The sequence below is a fragment of the Mesoplodon bidens genome, assembly GCF_964165515.1.
Source record: "Mesoplodon bidens genome assembly, chromosome: 3".
Classification (NCBI taxonomy): domain Eukaryota; kingdom Metazoa; phylum Chordata; class Mammalia; order Artiodactyla; family Ziphiidae; genus Mesoplodon; species Mesoplodon bidens.
In genome coordinates, this window is record NC_138178.1 from 93,165,781 (window position 1) to 93,184,202 (window position 18,422).

Sequence of the window (18,422 nt, forward strand, 5' to 3'; positions counted from 1 at the left end):
TTTTTTATTAAATTAAGAGGGCTTAGATTACTAACCAGTTCAGCTATGAAATTTTTGTGATTGCTATTATGGGATGCTCCTTTTCTTCATATAAGTATTGGACCTGATTTACTTTTAATAATGGTATGTCCTTTTTGCTTGATAAAAATTAGTAGGAAATGTTTGTTGAATAGTTTCTCTCTGGAGATAGATATCACTTCTCAGATAAATCAGTTTATTTATTAATCATACTTAAAATTTATCCAAGTAGTTTTATCAATTACAATTTTAAAGTAGTCATAGGTTTGCTTCAGTAAGGCAAATCTTTCAAATTCTTGTTGTTACTGTCATTTGTTCTGCTTCATTAAACACTTCATTATTATTAAGCACCTTCTGAAAATGATATATTAATTATGAAAGTCACATAAAGTTAAAGTAGGTAAAAAAGAAAGAAAGCAGTAGGAAAATATAGGTAAGGAGAGAGAAAAGAAAAAAGAGGGCGGCAGAATGAAGGAATGAAGTCCATTACTTTTCAAAGCATATTAGTGATGTAAGAAAAAGCATACATGAAGTATGTTTGGAACTTAGAGGAGATGGGGAATAGTTCCACTTAGGCAGCTCACCAGGTTTTGTGGAGGAAATACATTCAACTTAGTCTTTAAAGGATGTGAGTATGGGAACAAAGGGCTTTTCCACCTAAGATACTGACTAGAGCAGAGTCATGCTGAGGCCTGTGCAGGACACAGCACAAACCATCAGAACACTTTATGAATTTCAGAGTGCTTTACAAATGTAATATTCACCAGGATTGAAATGGATAAAAGTAAATTACCCAATGGAGTTTTCCTTAATTTCATCAAACAAATATCAGACAATGTTTTTGTTTACTTTTTCATTCTTTACATTAATTCTGAGGACTGTGTTTTGGCAGTGACTGTTGAAGTGAAAGGTCCCTATGAATACCTCACGCTTGAAGAATACCCATTGATGATTGTAAGTGAACTTATATTCTTTAACCTCAGCATTAAATGAGTTTAGCTTGAAAGATTGTCCATGTTTTGTGGCAGTATTAAAGACTTGTTCCTGAACAGTTCAGAAAATACTGCTTGTAGTTCTGTACTTACTTCCTACTAGAATGTGATCTTGGAAGTGTCAGTGAACCCCTCTGTGCCTCATTTTCTCATTTGTAAAATGAAGTCAGTGACTTGTGGAATTTTAGAGTTAGAAAGTACCTCAAAGGTCATTTCACCTCTCACATCCTCTCTAGGATGCAAAATGGGGTATTTCTTAAAACCCTATAGTTTCTGATCCCATTTAGGATGAGTAAATGATGACACTTTCTCCTTTTCAGTCTGTGTGTCTCAGAACATCCTTAATCTGTTTTCAGATTTCTTTTGTTTGTGGGGTTTTTTTTCTTCTTCCTTGTGCTTTTATAGTTTTCCCACTCTGTTGTGTTTCCTTGCCTTCAGCTGTATCCTAACCCTGCCGTGCCTTTTTTTCCTCTCATTGTCTTCATTTAAATAATTTTAGATTGTGAGCTGAAAAAACTCTTTTAATACAAAAGAGCGGTCACTCTCTAAGGGAGACTCTTAGGTAGTCTCTCTCTGCCCGAGAGGAGACAGTTTTTTCATCTTAGTATTGAACTTCAAAGAAATAAAATAATTTTTAAAATAGAAGGTGTAGTATGTATATTTTTTACAATATGTTAAGACTGTGTATTGATTCTAAATTGGCTCTTGGCCCTAATCCTTCTTTTTCTCTTTTACTCACTTGGATGACAGTTTTTCATGGTGATGTGTATTGTATATGTCCTATTTGGTGTCCTGTGGCTGGCATGGTCTGCTTGCTATTGGAGGGATCTCCTGAGAATTCAGTTTTGGATTGGTGCTGTCATCTTCCTGGGAATGCTTGAGAAAGCTGTCTTCTATGCAGAATTTCAGAATATTCGATACAAAGGAGAATCTGGTATGTAAGCAAAAAATGTTTGCCAGTTTGTTAGTGATTGGCAGGTGAAACTTAAGACAATTTTCCTAAGGTCAGCAGTCATTAAGTAGCTGTATCTTTGCAGTTACTTAATTATTAGAGTAACTTAAGCAGAATCACTATGATTGTGACTTTGTTTTTAATCTCTTAAATTGTGGGTTCAGTTATTTAAGAGTAATTTTATTGAAATAAACTCACAAAAGTTACTACAGTAGTGGCCACTTTGGGACTATCATTATCATTATTGAATCTCAGTTGCTGTTGATTTTTAAGGTACCATTATTATATGCATCTAAGAAAGAAGGTAAATACTGCTAATTTAATTGTAAGATGCCATTGATTGGAAGACCTACCTTGATTTCAGAGATACTGGGTTGGGGGGTGGGGTTGGTAAAATATAGTAATACCAAGAAAATAGGAGGGTATTTATGGTTTAGTAAGGTGAACAGGTAGTGATAGAAATTGTTTCGTACTGAAGTTTTTTTTTGTGATAGCTTCAGTTCTCTCTCATCAGACCTTTAATTATTAATAATTCTTGTTGCAAGATATACTAATTAGATCTTTCCCTGGTCTTTGAAATGGCTTGAAAATAATAGATGTGAAAGTGAGTTGAAAATTCTTTGTTGTGTTTTGTGCTCTCCTACATATAGCTATATTTCACAGTTTTTTAAACTGGGAGGAATATTCCTTAGATGCTATAAATTGTTGAAGTAGGGTGAGGTATTCTGCTGAGGTTTTAGTGAAGCGGGAGGTGGAGAGGGAAGGTAAATTGAGCACACCCAGATTGCTATCCACATGAGTAAGATCCTAAGTGATATCAGCTTGTACTTGTAAACATTGCAGAAGAGGTATTCTTTTTAAGTAGGACTAATATCAGTGCTTATTCTGAAGAGTGTTAGAAATCTACATTCTGGTTCTAGAATTGTGCCTTTTCCCAAACCTAGTTTACATACTGCATTTTCCCCCCCCTTTTTTCTTTCTTACAGTCCAAGGTGCCCTGATCCTTGCAGAGCTGCTTTCAGCAGTTAAACGCTCACTGGCTCGAACCCTGGTCATCATAGTCAGTCTGGGATATGGCATAGTCAAGTACGTATTAACTTCCTATATGGAAGAGCAAATTAAAATGCTGATTAAATTGAAACAGTGTTGCAGGTTTCCAGTGTAATTCTGAAAGAGCCGATATAAGAAATAGTTCTGAAATCAAAGGTATCTGAAATATTGTAGATTTGTAAAAGTTGGAAAAATGTTAGTGTTTCATTTTACTACTTAGAATTTAAGGAGCATCTGCAGGAAAACCTGCAGTATAGCAAATGACATTGAAACATCAAACTTTTAGAGTAAACTTATTGTGACTTTACTCTTCCAAAGTATTCTTGCAAATCAGATTTTTTTAATGGGAAGAGCATTCTTGAGTGCCTTATATATATTAGACATTGTTCTAGGCCCTAGGGATACAGCAAGAAAACAAAAGATTTGGAGTTTACATTTGTGGACAGACTGGTGCACAGACAGAAATACGTGAGTAAAAAAAAATACATGAATGAAAAATCTAATATGTCAGTGAGCAGATAAAACAGGGAAAGCATGTAGAGTTCTAGGCAGGAGGTGGAACTTTCATTTGTAAATATGGTGGTCAAGGAAGGCTTCACTTTGGCATTTAAACAAAGATCCAAGTTGGTGAAGAAGCTATATGTACACCAGGGGAAGAAATGTTAAGATGTGGTCAGATTCTTTTATATTTTGAAGGTAGAGCCAGTGGACTTTGCTGGTAGATCAAATGTGTGATGTGAAAGAGAAAAGGAATCAAGGATGATGCCAACTATTTTGATCTAAGCAGTGCAAGGACGGAACTGATGTTTACCGAGTTCAGGAAGATCTTAAATGGAATAGGTTTGGAGTGGAGGCAGGATTAGGAGTTCAGTTAGATGTCCAAATGAGGGAAGTAGGAGGGAGAAATGAAGGCAGAGATATAAATTTGGGGAGTCATAAGGATGTAGCTGTTATTTAAAGCCGTTAAGACTGGATGTGATCATCAAGGAAGTGAGTGTATACAGAGAAGAGGTCAAAGGACTGAGCCCTTGGACTATTATTATTTAGAAGTCAATGAGGTGAAGTAGAATTAGGACAGAGGAAATTGAGTAGTGACCAGTGAAGTGGAAGACAAAGCTGAACACTGTTTCGAGGGGGGAGTGATTAATTGTGTCAAGTAAGAGGACTGAGAAGTGATCACTGGATTTAACTACATGGAGGATATTAGTGACCTTAAATGAGAACAGTTTTGATGAAGGGGTAGGACAAAAAGCTTGATTGGAGTGAGTTTAAGAGGGAATAAGGGGAATTCTCTCTTAAATAAGGGGAGAGGAATTGGAGTTAGGTATAGACAGTTATTTCAAGGAGTTTTGCTTTAAGTGGAATTAAAGAAATGGAGGACTTTAATTTTTTTAATTTATTCATTCATTTAAAGGAGTTTTGCTTTAAATGGGATTAGGGGGATGGGGGGTTCGCACTTTTAAAATGTATTTGTTCATTTAACATATGTGGTTGCCTCCTGTATGCCCGGCAGTATTCTGGGTTTCTAAGATAACACCATTGGGGAAATAAATTCCTGCTCATTTGCAGTTTTTCTAGCATATAACAAAATATAAGAACAAATATTGCTAAGGCTTAGGTAGACATGATTTAAGGCAGTGCACCTCATACTGTAATGCACTAATGAATCACCTGGGGATCTTGTCAAAACGTAGATTCTGATTCAGAGGTACTTTGAATATCAAGGATCTAAGATTTTTCCTCCTTGACATAGAAGCTACTCAGACTTCTCACATTTTGCTGGATTTTGAGCTTGATAACAGACTATTTAATGAGTTTTAATAAGATTTTGATTGTATTAAGGAATTGTTAACATTTTTAGATTTGATAATGATATTGTGGTTATGTTTTTTCAAAGTCCATATCTGTTTAAAAACATACGGAAATACATATAAATAAAACGTAAGATCTAGGATTTGTTTCAGAATAGTATGGGAGGATGGGAAGTGGATGAGGTGTGCATGGGGCAGGATTAGTTGTGTAGGTTGATGGCTTTTGGGACTGGATGATGGGTTTATAGGGGTTCATTATACTACTGAATATGTTTCAAAATTCTCTGTAATAAAAAGTTTTTTTTTAAAAATGCAGTAACCAGGGACCTGATCTCAAGTTCTAGTGTTCACTGTCTTGATTTAAGACCATATGTCTGTTTGAGTTTTTCTCGGCTGAATCAAGTATGTCTGGCTTATATCTGTTAAGTTGTTGGCCTGCATTAATCAACATGAGTTTTTGTTACTTAGCTTTTCTCGGGGTTTGTTGCATTTGTACTCATTTCTTTGCTTCCTCTTTAGGCCTCGCCTTGGAGTCACTCTTCACAAGGTTGTGGTAGCAGGAGCCCTTTATCTTTTGTTCTCTGGCATGGAAGGGGTCCTCAGAGTTACTGGGGTCAGTATTGCTTAATCAGAGTTTTTGTGGTCATTTCAGATATATAGTTTTTGTCTTGAGGAGGTTAATTGGAAATGTCTGTGGGCTTCTTTACTATTTCCTCTAAGTCACCTTTGGGCTCTGGTTTACCAAACGTATGTATAATTCATTTTTTCTTTTTAATCTATCTATTAGAGCTTCATAAGTTTAATGTGTGATGGGGAATGAACGCTTTCCCACCTGTCCCCAGATTACTGCTTATTTACTAGTTCCCCAGTGGGAAGCAGCAATGGAGCAGCTGGCTCCATTCTTGCATAAGTGACAAACATTGTAATCATACTGGTTAATCTGATTTTTGTTTTAAAGTGACAGTGCTCTTTGCTTAACCAGTACTTGCATTTCAGAGGCTTTCTTAAAATTCAACTGATTATATTTTACATAATTATTTACAATTACATAATTATGCCTTTTGTTAGGGAAGGAAACCAAAGCACTGAGACATAGGTGATAAAGAAATTTATGTTAGAGCTGGATTAATGTGAAGAAGTGGGCCTCCCTAGGTCATTCCAGTTATTTTCCTATTTATTTAAAAATTTCTGTCTGCAATAACTTGTTAGATTCAAGATAGTAAATGCTGTAAACTTTTCTCTCAATTAAACTGGGCTCAGTAAGTTTTGCAACAAATTGCCCCTTAAATGAAACACTTTATGGATGCAAATTTGGTTTTCAAACCACACTGTCCTCTGTATGTAATTTCCTTAGACTTTCAGCAACTTTAACCACCTGTCAATTTCATTTTCTTTCTTCTGCTGCTGTAGTATTTTTCTTATCCCTTGGCTTTGATAGTAAACCTGGCCCTCTCAGCAATTGATTCCTGTATTATTTTATGGATATCCTTTCAGTAATGCCCTGGTGATTGGGTAGTTAGGGTTAAATAAATAGCATCTTAAACTTTATGAAAGCAAGCAGCATAGTTTTGGGGATAGATACTTGCCTTACATCTTATTTTGAAAAATACATTGTATATTACAATTCCAGAAATCAATAATTCTTAGTAAATTAATGATGCAGTAATTTTAAATATGAGAAGGGTCTTTAGGACTTATAGCCAAAACCAAAAGGATGGGAAATGATAGGATGGAATGGGAACTTATACTGCCATAAAATTTTTGGTGTGGTCGCTTCTTACCATGGATCTTAGGGTGCTAAGAACTCTATTAGCACGTTATAACTCTATATTAAAGAACCCTTATTAGTTAGCAGCACGTTTCATTGTACTGAGATTGTAATCAACAATTTGCGTGAAATGCTTACAGCTGTATATTATACATGATGGTTTGTCAGAAGGGAAGAATGATGCAGGTGCCAAATGTTACTCCTTTTTGTTTTCTTTCAGTTCAAATGCAAAACCACTCCAGATGATTATATAAATGCAGAATCTTGTGCTGGTTTCATCTCTGTGCCTCTCTGGACATCTCTTTTTTCACCACCTCTTTTTCTTTGTCTGCAGGCCCAGACTGATCTTGCTTCCTTGGCCTTTATCCCCTTGGCTTTCCTAGACACTGCCCTGTGCTGGTGGATATCCTTCTCATTGGATTCTTTGATGGCAGTCCATTTTCTCCTTTTGGAGATGGGTTTCCATTGATCTTTCTGCAAAGGTTTTTTTTTTTTAACAGTTTTGTTGATTACTCCTTAGTCTGGGATTAGGGTGTTTTTAGTCTAACAGCCTGAGGCCTCAGGTAAGCAGCGTTTTTGTTCTTAATTTTTAAGATTGCATCAGAAATTGGTGACTGTGATCTGAGCACAAGATAAAAGCTTGTGGCTTTCCTTTTTTTTAAATGAACACTTCACTTTGATTTTGGACTTATTTGTGCACCCCACTTAGTGTTAGAATCACTGGCCGCTCTGCTCCTGACATTTCTTTCAGCCTCTAGGAATTATTAAATGCTTTGAAAATTATGAAAAGATTTTGATTCTTAAAATGTGGTTTGGGGACTCCATAAGGTTGTTTGACTCTCTTAAACTTCTATGTAGGTTTAGCAGATTTAAATCCTTACAGGGTAAGTGTTTTATACCCCTGTTCAAAAGCTGATTTGGGATTGTCCGAAGGCTTCCACTCTTTGAAGTAAATATTGATTCATTTACAGGTGAAGTCAACCAGCATGTAACAGACAGATTTCTATTTAAGTAATCTTTTTATCTTGCTTCTTAAAATTAAATACTGTTTATTAGGGACTTGGCCTATTGGATGAAGGATTTGACTTTTGGGACTTTTATCCTTTTTTTTTTTTTTTAATTTGTGTTGGTATTTGTGTATTTGCTTCTATGTGCAATATTATTGTCTTGATAAACTGTGATGGTTATAAACGGCTGAATGTGAACAAAATAATTTATGAATTTGAGTAGATTATCATATATCAAAAATCTTTGAAATTGAAGTGTTCTTGGTTCAAATGGTCAAGCTTTTCTAGATCAATATCTTTCAAGTGTGCTTTGTGAACCTCTATAAATATTGGGAGGAGTGGAGAGAGGAAAGTGGGACTGGACCAAACAATGAGATAACCCAGTGTTTAGGTAGCAGCTTGTTAATAAGTCTTTGTCAAAGCACAGACCAAGCTCCACCTCATTCATTTTTTGTATCTGCTCATTCTGAAAGTTGGACATGAGAGCAGATATCCTCTTCAGTAGTCATCAATTCCCTTCCTGTCTTCTGTGGCAACTTCTGCTTGGGAATGATGTTCTGAAAATGGAGTCATTACTTTTAGAGCCTAACTGCCTGGAATACTCAACCAGTTGTAATTGTACTGTCCTTTTAATTCAGGATTGATCTGGCAGCTGATGGCAGTTCTCTTAATATGGCACAAGGGGTCTAAGTATAGAACTCTGGAAGGTTGTAGGCATAAGTGTATTTATGACCCTAGACTGGATTAGCTGGGACAGTGAGAACAGAGCTACTTACCTTAAAGGAAGAGAGAAGATAATGCTAACTTCTCTTCCCTTACCTGTTGTTACTCATTTTCATTTCATTTTCTTCTATTTGTCTTTCTTTTTCTTTTTGTTTCTCTAGAAAGCTGCTTCCTGTCTTTTTAATATTTTCCTCTTTTCTTTTTTCTTCTTATTTTTCCCCATTCTCATTTTATCCTGGTTCTGTCTTCTCCTCAGTATCTCATTGAAAATGAAGACTTTCTTATTAATCATGGTGAAGCTTGGGGTGTTTGTGAGATTGAGAATAAGAGAGCTGTAAGGCCTCTGCTGCTGTAAGGCCTCTGGGATCCATAGCTCTATCATTATGACCCCAGATCCTCAGAAACTTGAGGATTAATTTAATAGCTTATGGTTTTTCTGAATGTTGATTTCCTTGACCTTCAAACACATATTTATTAGCCTGACTCAAACAATGAAGCTATTAAAACTTCGGAGGAACATTGTAAAACTCTCTTTGTACCGACATTTCACCAACACACTTATCTTGGCAGTGGCAGGTAAGTTGGGGACTTTCTTCCTGATGTTTAAATGTGATCCTTTTAGAACAGAGATTCTTAACCTGAGAGGTTATAGGTGGGCTCTGTAAAATTACATAGAAAAGTTTTGTGCATTTTACTTGGGGAAGGGGTCTTTAGCTTTTGTCATGCTCCAAGGGGTCTGTGGTTCAGAAAAGATTGAGAACCATTTAGCTTAAGTATAATAGATGAAAATTAATTCAGCTGTTAGTATATCCTGTCTCCATTCTTTTTCTTGAGGCAAGTTAGCTTGAGTGCCATAGAGCATTCAGATTCCTTTTAGAAGACATTAATACTTGCTTATTTGGTTTTATTAAATAGCTATAGAATTTTAGGTTAGGGTACATTGCCATTATACTCCTTTTACGTATGTTACTAAGCATGCATAAAATATAGACATCAGGTAGACCATAGCCAAAGTAGGCTTATTTTCTGCCTTTTGGCCCTTGTAGCAGGAAAAGTGAAGTCTGGCCTGTGATTGGAACCAACAGTTGTGTTTGTCGTGCAGTCATTTTATCAGCCTTTTTTTTCCCCATCTGACCAGCTAAAGAAAAATAGCATTACTATACTAAGGATAAAGGAAGGGGAAAAATTGTATTATTGATACTGCTGGGAAAAGCCACATTTCCAATAACTTCATTTCCAATTCTCAGGGTTACTGAAGTAGCCAGATAGTAAACAAAACTATTCTTTAAGTACAGAAAGGTTTGACAAGAGTACATGGGCCTTGTATAGAGTAGTTAATTAAATTTGTACTGAATAAATATGTTAAAATAACAGAAAGTGACGGTGATGTTTGGGGGTTGGGGATGTGGGGGATTCCACTTAACCAGAATTGGAGAATGTAATTGGGGATGTAAACCAACATTCATACTGACCAGGTTTTATATTTCCTCTTAGCATCTATTGTGTTTATCATCTGGACAACCATGAAATTCAGGATAGTGACTTGTCAGTCGGTGAGTTAACAAACACATGCATTTAGGAATAGTGTACTGTTTGTTATACACAGACAATGATGTTGATGACAGTGGTAAGGTTTGTACCTTATAAAAAATTAGGGTTAGGTCTCCACTCTGAGGGTTAGAATGCTTCTCTCCTCCTGAGTATTCTGTATGTATCATATACTATATATACTAGTAGTTCAAGAGAATTTTATAAGTGATAACCACAGTCTGCCATAACCCAGTTTTGCTTTAACTAAAAATTCTCAAATAAGACATCCAGAGTATTAAACATTAAGTATGTGTGAATAATGCTAATCTGAGTAAAAACCATGTCCTTAAGACCTGAGTGCAAAGACTATGGCCAGTAGCATTTCTTTGGAGGCAGCTAAGGCTCTGCTTTGGTAAAACTAAGTAAATGAAAACGAAAATTATAAAAAATAACAACCTGATGTTACTTTCTCTTACCTTATATAAAAACCCTTCCCTAAAGATTCTCAGAGCTATGATGAAGCATTGACAAGCACTCTGGTTAGTGCCTTTTCTTTAACAATGGTAATCACTACAAGGGAAGAAATTAGGTTCATTCACTTTGTGCTTGGCACAGTGCTTGTTAGCATATATAGCAGGCCCTTAGTAAATATAAGATGAATGAATAAACAGGTAGTTCTTGTTCTATGCAAAGGGCTTTGCAAACAAAGGGTTAAGATAATGTATATAAATGTATTTTTTCCCCTTTTGGTAGGATTGGCGGGAGCTGTGGGTGGACGATGCCATCTGGCGGTTGCTGTTCTCCATGATCCTCTTTGTCATCATGGTTCTCTGGCGACCATCTGCAAACAACCAGAGGTTTGGGGATTCTTCTTATTTACGCTGCTAACCACTGAATGGCCACATTATCGATTGGGGTGGTTCAGTGGGTGACACTGTCAGGGCCGTATCATGTAATGGAAACAGTACTCATTGGGTCTGGACTCAGGAAATTGGGTTCATGTCTCAGCTCTCCTATTAATTTGAGTTGTGTTTTTTGGCATGCTGCCTCTTTTCACCTCTCTGAACCTTAGTTTCCTCTTCATAAAAGAGGGGGAATTGATACCTATTGATATGAGGTCCCTTTCAGTTCTGACATCTTCTGTTAATATAAGTATTTCTATGGGTAAATAAGGGAGGTAGATAGATTGTGACAGTTGTAATGAGAGTCTCACCTATCTAGTGTCCAGAAGGAAAGAACAATTTCTATAGTCGGTAGCTCAGCTTATTTTGTAACAACAGAGAGGGTAAAATGAAAACTTAAGTGACTGACTGTGGAATAAAAATCAACATGTGAATTTGCTTTGTCTAACTATAGGCAAATCTCAGTTATTTACGAATTGGCTATCTTTATTTTGTTATTAGCCATGCCTTTGTTTCCCTTCTTTTTTTCCCCCACTTTGTGTGCTTTTAGACAGTTAAGAGCTTATATTATGCACCTATACCACCGAAGAAGGAAAAGGATGAGATGGTATAACTAAGGGTCTTGAGACCCTCCTTTACATTAATCTTTTTTTTTTGTAGATAGACCTCTTGCAGATTTACTTCTGTGTCGTGTTATATATAGATATATGTATATATACTCTTTTTATTACAATATATCCCCTGCCCTTCCCCCTCCAAACTCACAAAAGGAAGTATAAATCCTTCCAGGATTGCCATCAGGCTTTCTAAGGTAGCCAGGGCCAAGAATGAACCATCTCACAACAGCTCAAGAAACAGCTGCCCTTAGGCTATGGAGTCATCAAAGCAGTAGCATTCCAGTACCCAAGGGCAGGAAAGAGGAAAGGAAACAACAGCAGTGTGACAGGATTCTGGGTTGAAAGTGTCCTAGACTTACATCAATGACTCCTAGAAAGGCAGGCTGGCTCCCAGAACTCTCAGGATGGGAATAAAGGTGGGAGCCCTGTTGCTCTTCGGATGCTCCCCAAATAGCCTGGGGGCAGGGAGTAGGAGCTGGGGGTTAGGTATGCAGGGCTGGGGTGGTGGGAGAAGGAACTCGTGTGGGTTATGCTGAGGACATAGCCCCGCCTACTCAATGACATATAATAAACAGGGACAGATGCTGGCTCCTAAAGAAACAGGGGAGAGAGCATGGTAGGGAGGAGGAGGGAACAATGGGACACACAAGAAAGTTACATACAGGACTTCCGTGGTGGCGCAGTGGTTAAGAACCCGCCTGCCAATGCAGGGGACACAGGTTCAACCCCTGGTCTGGGAAGATCCCACATGTCGCAGAGCAACTAAACCCGTGCACCACAGCTACTGAGCCTGCACTCTAGAGCCCGTGAGCCACAACTACTGAGCCCGCACACCACAATTGCTGAAGCCTGCGTGCCTAGAGGCCGTGCTCTGCAATAAGAGAAGCCACCGCAATGAGAAGCCCTCGCACCGCAACGAAGACCCAACACAGCCAAAAATAAATAAATAAATAAATTTATTAGAGAGAAAAGGGGAAAAAGAAAAAAGAAAGAAAGTCACATAAAACAAAAAGTACCAACAAAAACATGACTTGGGGGCTTCCCTCGTGGCACAGTGGTTGAGAGTCTGCCTGCCAATGCAGGGGACACGGGTTCGTGCCCCGGTCCGGGAAGATCCCACATGCCGTGGAGCAGCTGGGCCCGTGAGCCATGGCCGCTAAGCCTGCATGTCCGGAGCCTGTGCTCCGCAACGGGAGAGGCCATAACAGAGAGAAGAAGGGAGGTGAAGGGTCATGAACCTAGGATTATCAACTGGTCAGGGGCACAGGAAAGCTCTCTGAGGACTCCTAAGGGGCAGGCAGATAGCTGGGGCCCCACAGTCCCAGGGAAGAAATGACAGTCCCTTCAGTTCGACCTGGACCAAAACTTGGCGCTCCGTCAGAGCCCCTTGCCCTTTGAGGCTTTCTCGCTGGGCTGGCACTGGTTGGTGCCAGGAGTTGGTTCCCTCAGCTCAGTCTCGTGTTGCTCAGGGTCCTGAGATGTGGCTGCATGGCTCACCTGCTCCTCAATGCCTGACAGCACCACTTTGCCGCCCACACACCACTCTTGCAGGGTTCAGGCAGTGGCACTGAGGTCCTGGTGCTGGATGTCAACCTCCAGTCTCTGGGCTGATCGAGGGAGGCGAATGATGTCAGCCTACACGGCCTCAATGACAGGGTCTTCCAGATGCCACATGTTCTGCAGGACAAGGGCCTCCAGTGGTACTGCATATAGGATACACTTGACTTTGGCAGCCAGGGTGATGATTGATAGATGTCAAAACTTACCCTTCTGAGCCTCTGTGAGTGGAGGAAGGTTCTGGGCTTCAGCTAAGTGGTCAGCATGTGTCCTGTAAGCAAACACTGTGAGCAGCTGAAATGTGGAATGTGGAAGCAAAGTCCCTCTCCACCACCTCTCTTCCAGCACACTGCGTGGGGCCACTGCTCTGTCACTTCCAGCAGCTGTTCCAGCCTTTCCTGCCACTTCCCTCTACACTGATCTGTTGATCTTCTGTTCACTTGCTAGCTATATCTATACATAAAATTTTTCCCTTTCTTTAGTCTTAAGAAAACTTCTTTTGCTTTACCTCTCCTCTTCCTTTCTCCTTTTTAAAAAAGCATTGTGCCCACTCCCTGTAACTCCAGTGTTAACAGCCTAATGTGATGTATCCTGCCACATTTTATTCCTTGTTCATATACGGAATCTTCTTCTACTTACTCAACAGTGCATTGTGGAAATGCCTTCCAAGACAACTGGTTTAAATTAAACTCATCTGTTTTCATGGATGGCATTATATTACATAGTACAGATGTAGTATAGTTAATTAACTTGTTTCCCTGTTGATGGGCATTTGGACTATTTCCAGTTTGGTTGTTTTAGGGTCCCCAAGATCACTTTTAAAAAAAAAAAAAATGTATCTTTTATTTATTTATTTTTGGCTGTGTTGGGTCTTTGTTGCTGTGCGCTGGCTTTCTTTAGTTGCGGCGAGTGGGGACTACCCTTCATTGAGGTGTTCTGACTTCTCATCGTGGGGGCTTCTCTTGTTGCATAGCACGGGCTCTAGGCGCGTGGGCTTCAGTAGTTGTGGCTCATGGGCTTAGTTGCTCCGCAGCATGTGGGATCTTCCCGGACCAGGGCTTGAATCCGTGTCCCCTGCATTGGCAGGCAGATTCTTAACCACTGCCCCACCAAGGAAGCCCAAGACCACATATGTTTAAAAGGACTCATGAGACTCAGCATACACTTGTACTTAGAGTAAAGGTTTAGGGACTTCCCTTTCCTTCAGGGAAAGGATTTTAAAGACAGAGTAAGGGAGCAGGGTTGTTGGCTGCATGATCAGCTTGTTGACATTCTTCTGATTGGTTAGAGGTGAGGTAATCCTGTCAGCCTTCTGGTTCCAACCAGTCTAGGATCTACAGGCTTTTGGCAGCACACAGTTAACTCCTTCCACCTGGTGTGGGTTTCAGTATCGGCAAAACAGCACAAAGGGTATGGCTCAGGATACTATCCATAGCCCTTAAGAAGGAGCTAAAGGTCCTTGACTTTGTTTAATGGCTAAACTATTATTATTTTGTTTTGTTTGACTGTTTTCCTTTGCTTCTGCATTTTCTCATTTCTCTGATTAAATTTATTCTTTGGAACTCGGGGAAGGCCTAGGAAGCTAAAGTTTTTCTACAGACAAAAGACAGGCAGAGGGTTTGGGGCCAGGGAGGAGGGGTTATCCCAGGAAGGTCCTATAGGGTCTTGCTCGGTTACATACGTTTATTTTTATACACTCGAATACCCCTATGCCTCATTTTTTTCTCTCATTGCACTTATTATCTTCTAAAGTCTATATACTTTATTTATTACTTACTATCTATCTTCTCTTCCTATCCCCCACCCCTCAAACCAGATGTAAGTTCCATGAAGGCCAAGAACTATTCCTGGCTACATGGAGTTAGCCAAGCTGCAAAATCTGAGGGAATGGTCCCTATAAGACTGTCCTCACTTCTGATACACAGTTGCGAGTTCAAGGGTTTGCAAAACCATCTCAGGTTTGATCATTCACTAAAAGGACTCAGAACTCACTGAAAGCTGTTATGTTGATGGCTATAGTTTATTACAGAAAAAGAATAAAAATTAAAATTAGCCAAGGGGAGAGACTTACAGTACAGAGTCCGGGAGGTGTCCAAATGCAGCATTGCCAGTTGTCTGCTCCCATGGAGTCACAGATGGTGTTCCCTCCTCCTGGTTGCAGCGTGTGACAGTACACACTGAGTATTGCCAACCAAGGGAAACTCACCTGAGCCTTTGATGTCCAGAGATTTTACTGAGGCTCGATCACGTACTATCTGTGTGGCTGAACTTCAGTCTCCAAGGAGGGCCTGGAGGTCAGGCTTATCTTTAGTTGCTAGTTCCTCTGGAGGCCGGAAGTGATATTGTGTGCCCCAGAGACCTTGTCACAAGTCACACTGTTAGACTGTCCTGTGGCCAGAGCCAAACTGGGTGACCAGAGACACTCCCATCAGGTAGGACATGCCAGGGATATAGAGATCACCTCCCAGTAGTCAAGGGCAAAACCAGTCCTCTCTTTGTGTACACAAGGTTAAATTTTCACTGCACAGTGGCACATAGCAGATGCTCAGTACATATTAGTGAGTGGCCTTGAGATTGCTGGGTTAAAGGGTATGTGTATTTGTAATTTTTAAAGTATGACCAGATTGTATTCCCAAAAAAATCTGAAGCAAATTGCATATCTACCAACAGTGATATGAGGAGCTCTTTCCTCTTCCCTCCTTCTACACTCCCGTTATTTTATTTAATTTTTGCAGATCTGGTGGATGAGCGTTAATATTCAGTGTTACTTTTATTTGCATTTAAGACTGAGTTAACTTTTTATGTCTTTTATATGTTTACTGCCAGTTACGTCAATCAGCTTTTTATATCTTTGGCTTATTTTTTTATTGCCTTTTTGATCATTTTTGTATTGATTTGTAGGAATTCCTAATATATTTTAGATGCCAAATTCCAGATATTTCCAAAGTTCAAGTATTCCAGATATTTTCTCCTAGTTTGATTATCTTTGAACTTTTTTTTAGTGATGTTTTTGGTTATAGAAAAACTCAAAAATGTGGAGTCAAATTTGTCATTTTTTTTCCTTCACAGATTATACATTTTGTGTTCTAAGAAAATTATTTCCTACCTTGAGGTGAAGTCATAAAGTTCTATAATTTTTTTAAAAATTGCACAGTTGAGCTTTCATTCATAAAGAGTATGTTTGATTATAGGTTCTCTTGTCCCTTTTGGTCTGATCCTGCTCAGTAGCACATTGTCTTAATCTTAATTATTTTAGCTTCCCGATAAATCTTGTATCTCCAGGGCCTAAACAGCCCTCCCCCTTAATCTTCTTTTTAAAAAATATACTTTGTTATTGGGTCTTTGCTTTAAAAAAAAAAGAAAGAAAATTAGCTTATTTGTTTAATTATAGGAAAACCTTATGAGATTTTGATTGGAATCTAATTAAACTTAATGGATTAAGTAGGGAAATTTTATATCTTTTTGATAATCCCATTCTTGAGTTGTTATCTCTCCATTTTTCAGTCCTTTCAATGCCTCAGTTATGTTTTGTAACTTTAAATGTGTTTTTTAAAAACCTTTGTGGATCTTATGGATGCAACCTCTTACTTATTTATTTATTTATTTATTTATTTATATTTTTTTTGCGGTACGCGGGCCTCTCACTGTTGTGGCCTCTCCTGCTGTGGAGCACAGGCTCCAGACGCGCAGGCTCAGCGGCCATGGCTCACGGGCCTAGCTGCTCTGCGGCATGTGGGATCTTCCCGGACCGGGGCACGAACCCATGTCCCCTGCATCGGCAGGTGGACTCTCAACCACTGCGCCACCAGGGAAGCCCCTGGTTGCAACCTCTTTTAAAATAATAATTTAGGCTTTTCCAATTATGTAGGAATGCTATTGATTTTTGTATATCACATCCATCAACTCTCCTGTTACCTTGTAATAATTTCTAGATTTTCTCATTAGATTGGTTATTATCTCAAATTAATAGTCTTCCTGTCTCATTTCTGATTCTTGTGTTTGCTAGGCCTTCCTGTATAATATTGAATAGAGGAAATGAGAGTGGGCCTCTTCATCTTATGCTGACTTTAAAATAAATGCATCTCAAGGATCACATTGTCTTTGATATTTACTGTGAATTTTTGTTAGTTACCATTTATCAGGTTACAGGTGTTCCCTATTATTCCTAGCTTATAAGGAGTTTTATCATGTAAGGGTGATTTTAAAACAAAGTATAGTGAAAATAATAGGCAACAGTAAAATGAAAAGTGCAGAATGAGTTCAAAGCTAAAGCATTCTAGGAATTACCTATCTGGTAGCTGCTTTGCTGAATCTCTTGTAAGTTGCAAAGGAAAGATAACAGATATTCCAGATCAGGCCTTCATCTTCTCAGCTCCCCGCTTAGAAATTGAGATTTTTTTTTTTTTTTTTGCGGTATGTGGGCCTCTCACTGTTGTGGCCTCTCCCGTTGCGGAGCACAGGCTCTGGACGCGCAGGCTCAGCAGCCATGGCTCACGGGCCCAGCCGCTCCGCGGCATGTGGGATCTTCCCAGACCGGGGCATGAACCCGTGTCCCCTGCATCGGCAGGCGGACTCTCATCCACTGCGCCACCAGGGAAGCCCAGAAATTGAGATTTTAAATCACTTGGAACACATCAAGATCAGGCTTTCCAAATCATAACTACCAATTAGAAGTCTGAAAATTTGAATTACAAGAGAATTTACTTACCCCTGTGTGATACATATGCTTATAAGTGAACGTTTATTGAGTGCTTACTGTGAGGTATTGTTCTAAGCACTCTATTTGAAATGACTTACCTGCTTTTTTCATTACCTCTATGAGTAATGTTCTGTTATTATTCCCATCTACAGATGAGGAACCTGGGGCACAGAGAGAATATGTAACTTGTGCAAGGTCACAAGTAGTCTGTGGCTGAGCCTGCACTCATAAATATGATACTGTCCTGCTTCTCTCTTGTTAATAGTGCCAATTGAGAGCTTTCTGAAGGGGAGGAATTACTTTATTGTTCACTAAACTGATGTAATGAATGACTGTAATCGAGGTTTCAATAATTAGTCCTGTAAAGTCCAGATAGTGGAGTAGTTTTTTTAGTTTTCTAATTTTTTCCTTCTGTTACCTTTGTTCTGTCAGGTTTGCCTTTTCACCATTGTCTGAGGAAGAGGAGGAGGATGAACAAAAGGAACCTATGCTGAAAGAAAGCTTTGGTAGTGATAAAACTCACCTTTTCTGCTTTAAATATTCTTTTCTGGTTTTTAGAAATAGAGTAAAAGAAGTATAACATTTTGAGTATCAAAATCGAGAGACTTTGATGTGTGTATTTATTCTTTTACAACATGTTCTTCAGTTTGATATGCGGTGAAGTTGGGGGAAGCGAAAGTAAGGGTATGAATCTTTAGATGAAACCATGTTCAGTAAATAATGGCACATTAAATGTCCAGTTTACTTGCTAGAGATGAGCTGAAAACTTGACTTTGAACTTTTCAGCATATATGTA

At 38.8% G+C, this 18,422-nt stretch overlaps 1 protein-coding gene across 4 annotated transcripts in view; it reads left to right on the plus strand.

Annotated features, from left to right (window-relative positions):
- Window positions 1–18,422, plus strand: part of TMEM87A (transmembrane protein 87A) — a 43,497-nt gene that overhangs the window by 18,697 nt on the left and 6,378 nt on the right. For 2 of the 4 annotated variants that reach the window (XM_081227204.1, XM_081227206.1), the window contains exons 8-16: window positions 911–972; window positions 1,761–1,944; window positions 2,949–3,048; window positions 5,343–5,436; window positions 6,234–6,316; window positions 8,800–8,897; window positions 9,816–9,874; window positions 10,605–10,708; window positions 18,059–18,132. In XM_081227204.1, coding sequence (XP_081083330.1) covers window positions 911–972; window positions 1,761–1,944; window positions 2,949–3,048; window positions 5,343–5,436; window positions 6,234–6,316; window positions 8,800–8,897; window positions 9,816–9,874; window positions 10,605–10,708; window positions 18,059–18,132 — 858 coding nt within the window. Of the gene's footprint in view, window positions 1–910; window positions 973–1,760; window positions 1,945–2,948; window positions 3,049–5,342; window positions 5,437–6,233; window positions 6,317–6,925; window positions 6,995–8,788; window positions 8,898–9,815; window positions 9,875–10,604; window positions 10,709–18,058; window positions 18,133–18,422 lie in introns of all 4 variants that reach the window. The other 2 variants (XM_081227205.1, XM_081227207.1) reach the window with 1 other exon arrangement.